General features: G+C 56.2%; 1 protein-coding gene across 1 annotated transcript; it reads right to left on the bottom strand.

Annotated features, from left to right (window-relative positions):
• Nucleotides 1-4,089: 4,089 nt before the first annotated feature.
• On the bottom strand, nt 4,090-6,319 carry HOXD12 (homeobox D12). The gene is made up of 2 exons (XM_032354671.1): nt 5,746-6,319; nt 4,090-5,596 (listed from the first exon to the last, which is right to left on the bottom strand). Exons 1-2 carry the CDS (start codon nt 6,317-6,319, stop codon nt 5,358-5,360), a joined length of 813 nt encoding a protein of 270 aa, XP_032210562.1. The 3' UTR covers nt 4,090-5,357.
• Between the last annotated feature and the right edge of the window lie 362 nt (nt 6,320-6,681).

Raw genomic sequence — 6,681 nt, 5'->3', positions numbered from 1 at the left:
ACTCTAAAGGTGCCTGGTCTCCCACTCCCCACCACCGGAGACAAACCACTGACGCCTCCACCCTCCTCACCCTCTCTGCTTTTTGGCCTGAACTAGGACCAGCCCACCTCACAACCGGCCCATTCCCTGGTCGGAGACCGGCCCAGGGCTACGAATCCCCGCCGCTTGGTCTCCCCTAGGCTCCTGCGGTGCCCTTGCGCGGGCATGGTCCCTGTGGGGGTGCGGGGGTAAGGCCCCCCCCCCCCGGAGGTCCCTCGGCTCTGGGGAGGAGAGCAGAATGCTCTCAGCAGCTTTTTCCTCCTTGGTTGAACTCTGCAGTACTTGGCCCCGAGAGACCCCCATCCATTTGCCCCAAGGCCTCACTTTCTTCCACGGCCGCCGGGTCCCTCTTTCCTAGCCCGGGGGGCCAGGCGAGGCCTGGACTCCCGCCTCCAGGAGAACCAGCGCTTTTCAAAGGTAAAATCGGTCTCTCAGAAAGAAGCTTTCCAAACCCAAATCCCAGAACCAAGGGCAGGAAGTTGCCCCTCTCCCCAAGATTCCTCAGCCCAGGCAATTCCAGCACGGGGTTCTTGGCCTCAGCCCTATGCCCAGAGCGGGCGGTGCAGGCTGTGAAGCTGGTTCCCTCCCTGGCCCCGGCCGCCGCAGTGCCCTTGTGGCGAGCTCTGCCCACCATGCCGACAGACAGAGAAAAGGCGGGTGATCGGAGCTCATATCTATTTTCTGGCCGCTGTCCCCCCCCCCCTTCTCTCCTCCCTCCTTTTCTCCCTCCCACTCATTTTCCTCCGCCCCCCTCCCACCTCTGCTTTCCTCCCAACACTGCGCAAACAGGTCTGTGGCGACTGGAGGGTAAGGAGGCTCCCCCCGCCCCAGAACTGCCTATCGTTTTGTGAACCCTCCTTCCAGCTGGCACCCTCGCCCAGGTTCCCTCTCGCCCCTTTCTCCTCAGTCCAGACCGCCAGCACACTTATCTGCCTCTCATCTCCATCGCCCGCCAAGCCTCTCACTTTCGGCTCGTGGTCGACGCCCTTGGATCTCTCTCCTAAAATGGCTCCCCGGACACTAGCCCTGCGGCAGCTCAGGACCCAGGGCAGCAGCTGCAGGGACCCCCCCACCCAGCCGGGTCTTTACGTGTCTGGGAGTGCGCAAAATTCTCGCACCTTCTCTTTGCACGGGGTGGGGCGCAGGCAGCCCGCTGCCCCCAAAGCGAAGCCTGCTGACCGCTGAAGAGGGAAATGGGGAGGACGGAACCATTCAAGTTCAACGACATGGCGATGGCGGCTCCGCTTGGAGCGGCGCTTTGGCGGGGGAGGGTGAGCCATCAGCAGCGGCGCGCGGGTGCAAAGGGGAAGGGGCAGCGGACCCCTCTCTGCGCGTTTGCGCAGATCCCCGCACCCACCCCCAACACTTGGGCTTTCATTTTGGGCCCAGCCCGCTTCGGCCTTTTGCCCCAGCTCCCTGCTGGATCCTCACTCCGAAACCCAAGGAAAACCGCAGCCTCCCGACCCGCGCGTCCCGCGAGAACCTACCATGAAGACTCCAGCGTTGTGGCCTTGTCCTTGCCTGCGCGGCCCCACTCGAAGCACAAGCGCATCCGACCCTTCCCGCACAGCCAGCTGCTCCGCGAGTGGTAGCTTTCCGCGCAGCGCCCAGACGCGATGCGGTAATTTTGAGCCACCCAAGATAAGACACTAACTTGACCTTAACTTTGTCAGGGCGCCCCTGGTATCTGGAGAACGTGAACAGACACTGTCTGGCAGCCCTCGTAAAAGCTGACTGGGGAAGGGATTCTGAGTCATTTCATTTATTGCCACTACAGTTCTGCAAGAATGCTTTTCCTCCCTGCCAAACTTTAATTATTTATGCTCTTTTGGGAAACGAAAGAAGAGGAGAAACGCGGGGAAAAACACCCAGAGCCAGTCCCTTCCCTGCAGAGCCTTCGGAATGGGCTCCCTAAGTCAAGTGACTGGAGAACAAAAATGTGGGGAGATCACCTTTGTCCAAGGACAGTCGGACAAGCGCTGTGCACCCCCCCTCACGAAGGAGGGGATGATTGCAGCTGGGAGAGGCGGGGTGAAGAGGCACCCCCCCCCCCCCCGCAGACATGAATATTTACAACGGTTCTGGATTTCTCCTCCACCCAGCCGGCCTCCCGGAAACCTCCCTAGTCCTCCTCCTTCAGGGAGAGCCCCCAGGCCTTAAGAGTCCCCCGGTGGGCCCTCTGAGCTTGCAGCCGGTTGAATGCCAGCCGAAGCCATTTTTCTCGTTTAAAACCCTTTTTCTCAGTCAAGAGGCCTGCCCAGACTGCAGCATTTCAGACGTCGCATTTGTCTTTGTGTAAGAGAATGTTGAGCCCTCAGATTTCAGCATCATTTCTCTCCGCATTTGTTTCTTAGGAATTTTGTCGTGGTTCCAAATCCCTGCCAGAACCTTGGCTAGGAGAGGAGAGAGGACATCACCGCCTTTGTATTTGTGCGGATCAGTAAGGGGGATAAATTTGAAAAACACTGCTGAAGCTCCAACGGACAACGAGATTTTACACTTAGAATAATTTCAATCTCTTTGAGGAGTGGTCTTCATGAATTTCTCCTCCAACCCCACCTCCCAGACTAAAGAGAAAGAGCACGATGATTTAATGGTATACATTGGAAAGAAAGTGTTTCTCCATGTTATCCTAGGGCCTGCATCTAATTCCGGTTTCCTAGTCCTTTACCCAGCTCTCTGGACGTGAGGTCTGCGTCTGGCCTCCGCCTTTGTTCGGCTGTTTGGGGGGAGAGACTCAGCTCTGGGTGCAACTAGCTCCCGGAGCCCCATCAGGTGGGAAGACATTTCTAAAGATAGGGACTCACAATCTCTTGCTTTTTTTTCCCCTACTGTTGTATTTTTTTTTCTTAAAAGAGCTGTTTTTTAAATGTTTTAGAAAACACATCAAATTTGCTTCAGGAAAGGGGAATCATAGCCCATGAATACTTGGTATTAGAGATTAAATGATTTTGCCAATTCTTCCACTATCTAAAACTAGGAATTCTCTAGTTTTCATTTCAAAGCTAGCCGGGGTCTGAGGTCTGCAAGCAGATAGTGAATACTGAGCAGACTTTAACTTCTCCAGCTTCAGCTAGAGGCTCCTAAGGCCTACAATGGCGTGCAGAGGCCACATTTCCCAAGGGAATGTGCTGGGCTCCAGACAGAAGTGCCAGGATGCAGAATTTCCATAGGGCATAGCCTGTTCCAAAGTAGCCTGGCTGAAACATGGCAGGGAGAGATGCTTTGTGTTGAAATCTGAGGAACCTCATATCTTGACAACATCCTCCCCCAACAGCAAGCCCTAAAGTTTGAGAATTTAGGCAAAATATAGAAGCACTGGCCTACAAGCTAAGAGTTCACTTAATGCCTTCCAATCTGCTCAAAGACCCCCGTCTCCTCCCACTTGGATGCTTCATACACATTTTGTTCATAGGCTTTTATACACCATTTTCGGACTGACTTGGAAGCCATTTTCTCATTTAATGAACAGTCAACACCTGCAGTGAAACCACAACCAGGAAAGAAAAACGAATTTGGTGGCCTCAAATCACGAGGAGGGAATTTGGAATGTTTTTGAAAAATTGACATCAGTCCCTTGACAGCTTGGCTGGGACCTGTATATTTATTTCCACTCAAAACATTTTGATGTATCTGATATATACAAGCTATTGTTTTTTGGACAAAATCAAAACAACACAGAACATGCACAACAACTATTAGATAGCAAAGAAAATGTAATTAGTCTAAACATAAACTGCGGTAGGTTGGACTGAGGCTTGGGGCTCTCTGGGAGGTGCTCGCTCCAGATCTAGGGCCTAGTCCTCCGCTGAAAATAAGTCACTGGACTTGGGGAAGGAATCGTCAACTCTTTGGCTGCCATACATCTCAGTAGGAGCTGGGGGGGGGGTGTTACTTCTCCGAAGGAGAGGGAAAAGAGGTAGGAATGGTAGAAGGAGCTGGGGGGGGGGCTCAGTTTCTCTGACGGTAAGGCAGGACACCCCAGCACAAGCAAAACAACTCCATCTGGCATCAGGAACCCCAGTCTCTACAAAGCAAACCCAGCAGGGCCCAGGGCCTTACAGGCGCCCCTGAGGCAGGCCAGACGTGGGCTCAGAAAAGGCACAGTGGCTGAGGCACAGAAAGGCCCCCTGTGGAGCTGTGCGGTGGGGGGGGTGGTGAAGAGGGTGAGAGAAGGAGAACTTCTCTCTACTTGGTCAACAGCAGCGACCAGGGGCTAAGGATTTGAGGGACCTCCTTCTTCACCCCCTGGCTGATGGAGGAACTTTCATCTCTCCCTATGGTGGCCCATTACCTTAATTCAAGAAAGACGTGTCCACAACTTTACCCATCTGAAGAGGGAAGCCATATTTACAGTTGGAATGTAGGACACCCCTCTCCTTGCTCACTCCCTTCTCCTCCCCCTGGATATTTTTCCCACCTCCTAGTGCAACCCAGCCTCAGAGCAGATTAGCAGCTGTCCTCACCAGAGCTGAGTCCAATTATCGAGTGCAGGGCTCTGGCCTAGACATATGGGAGGAGATAGGAGAAGTAGGAGAAATTTTACCAGTCCTGTCTAGAGACCGCAGTTTGCCCTGGAGCTTCAGCCTCCCTGGAATCCACGGGAAGGAAGTATCCACCCCATTCTGTCCAGCTGGAGGGGCCAGCTAGCCCAAACTCCGAGGGGTCTTCAAATTTGTCCAGCCACACCGTTCCTCCCCTCCGCTTTCCTCCCGAAGTCTGAATGTCTAGGGTGGCTTTTGTCCTCCAGAACCAGCCAGGGCAGACAGGAGGGGGGCGGTGCCCTTTCTTTCTCCAGATCCAAGTTTCTGGCTATGCCACAAGGGGCTTTGGCTGCAAAGAGACAGAATTGTGCCTGCAGCCCTTTTCTACTCCTTCCCGAAGGACTTCCCAGATTTAATTCCACTCAGAGCTCTAGCAGGGTGCCTACTAAATTCAAAAAGGACTGGGGAGAAGAGGAAAGGGAGTCTAGGTGGGAGCAGAAATCCAAGTACAAGGGTGCTAGAGTGAGCGCGCGTGTAAATAACCCAGACAAGAGCTAGGACAGGTGACCCCAGACCCCCACTCAGGAAGCCTCAAGGCCAAGGTAATACTTCGGCTTCTGCAGAACCCTCCCAGAGAGCTGGAAGCATAGAGAGAGGCCCGACTGGCCCGGTCTCCAAATCCTCTGCTGGCTTCCGGGGCGACAGACTGAGCGGAAGGGTGCTGGGGACCAGCGGAGAAGGAGCGGAAGGAAAAGCTCCCATCCACAGCTTTTCTTACACGCCAGGTCTCGGCTTTAAAAAGGCAGGCCTGGCCAGCCGCGACCACGCGGGGAGCTAGTATAGCGCCAGTGCCTGCTCGCGCAGGACCACACGCTTCTTTTTCATTCGCCGGTTCTGGAACCAGATTTTGACCTGCTGGTCGCTGAGGTTCAGCCTGTTGGACAATTCCTTGCGCTTCTGGCGGTTGATGAATTCGTTGAGGAGGAATTCGTTCTCCAGCTCCGCAATCTGCTGCTTGGTGTAGGGTTTCCGCTTCTTGCGGGTCCTCCCTGGGGCCGCCCCCCACGGCAGGCCTGCAACACAGCCCCAACCCAAGTCAGCCCAGCCGGCCGTTCCTTGTAGCCTGCCCGCCCTCCGCGGCCCCCTCCCCCTACACACTCTCCCCTGCACCCCACCTCCCAACCCAGCCTAAACTGGCCCAGGGAGCATGGCCACCGTTTACCGTCGGGCAGCGAAGGTCGCAGGCAAGAGGCGACGCTCGCCGCCTGCACTGTCATGTTCAAGTTGAGCGGGCCCTTGGCGTCGTCCTTGAAGCCGGCAGCGCAGGGGGTCCCCTCGAGTAGGGTTGAAGAGCCCGCTGCCGCACGGCCCACGCCCGCGTAGTCGTACTTGGCCGCTTTGAGAGCAGCGGCCGCTGGGGCCAGGCTAGACTCGGGGACGAAGGGCGGCCGCGCACGGCCACGGTCCTCCGGCCCGGCAGCCACATCGGGCGCATAGAACTTGGCGGGCTCTTCGGGTCCGTCCTTGGCGCCCAGGGGCTGCAGGCCGAGCGGCCCGGAACCAGCCAGGTAGGGCTGGGAGAAGCTGCCGAAAGCGGTGGCACCGGCAGGCTGCGCTGGGGCGCAGGAGGCGGGCGTGGTGGCCCAGGGCAGCGCGCCTCGCGGGTATGAGATGGGGGGGAGTGCGGCCAACTGGCCGCCATTCGGCCGCAGGTTGGAGAAGTAGAAGGAATCAGGCGACTGCAGATTCAGAAGCGAGCCCACATAGCCCGCTCTGTAGAGACTGCGCTCACACATCTCCAACAAAGGGCTTCGGCTGCGCTTGCAGCAGTATTTAGTTACAACCGGGAATAAGAGGACAGGCTCAGACGATTGGACGAAACTTTGCCTGCAGGTTCTTCAAAGCCGGTCATTTCAGCACCGCCTACATCCCCCCCGACCCGTTTCCCCCCCTTCAGGGTATTATGATAACACCCGCAATATTGGATGGCGAAGGACGAGGCTGCCAGGCAGAGCCAAGGAACGTGGAGCGAAGCTGAAACCACTGGGAGTTCCCAGGCTCAGCTTCAGGAGCTGGGGACATTGGGTGCCTTTGCCCGAGTGTCCCTTGGGATCCTTATTGGTCTTGATTAGCTTTGAACTCCCTTTTTCCACAGGCT

Source organism: Mustela erminea, chromosome 8 (genome assembly GCF_009829155.1).
Source record: "Mustela erminea isolate mMusErm1 chromosome 8, mMusErm1.Pri, whole genome shotgun sequence".
NCBI lineage: Eukaryota > Metazoa > Chordata > Mammalia > Carnivora > Mustelidae > Mustela > Mustela erminea.
The sequence above is the reverse complement of the archived record's forward strand: the minus strand, read 5'-3'. Positions and strand labels throughout refer to the sequence as shown.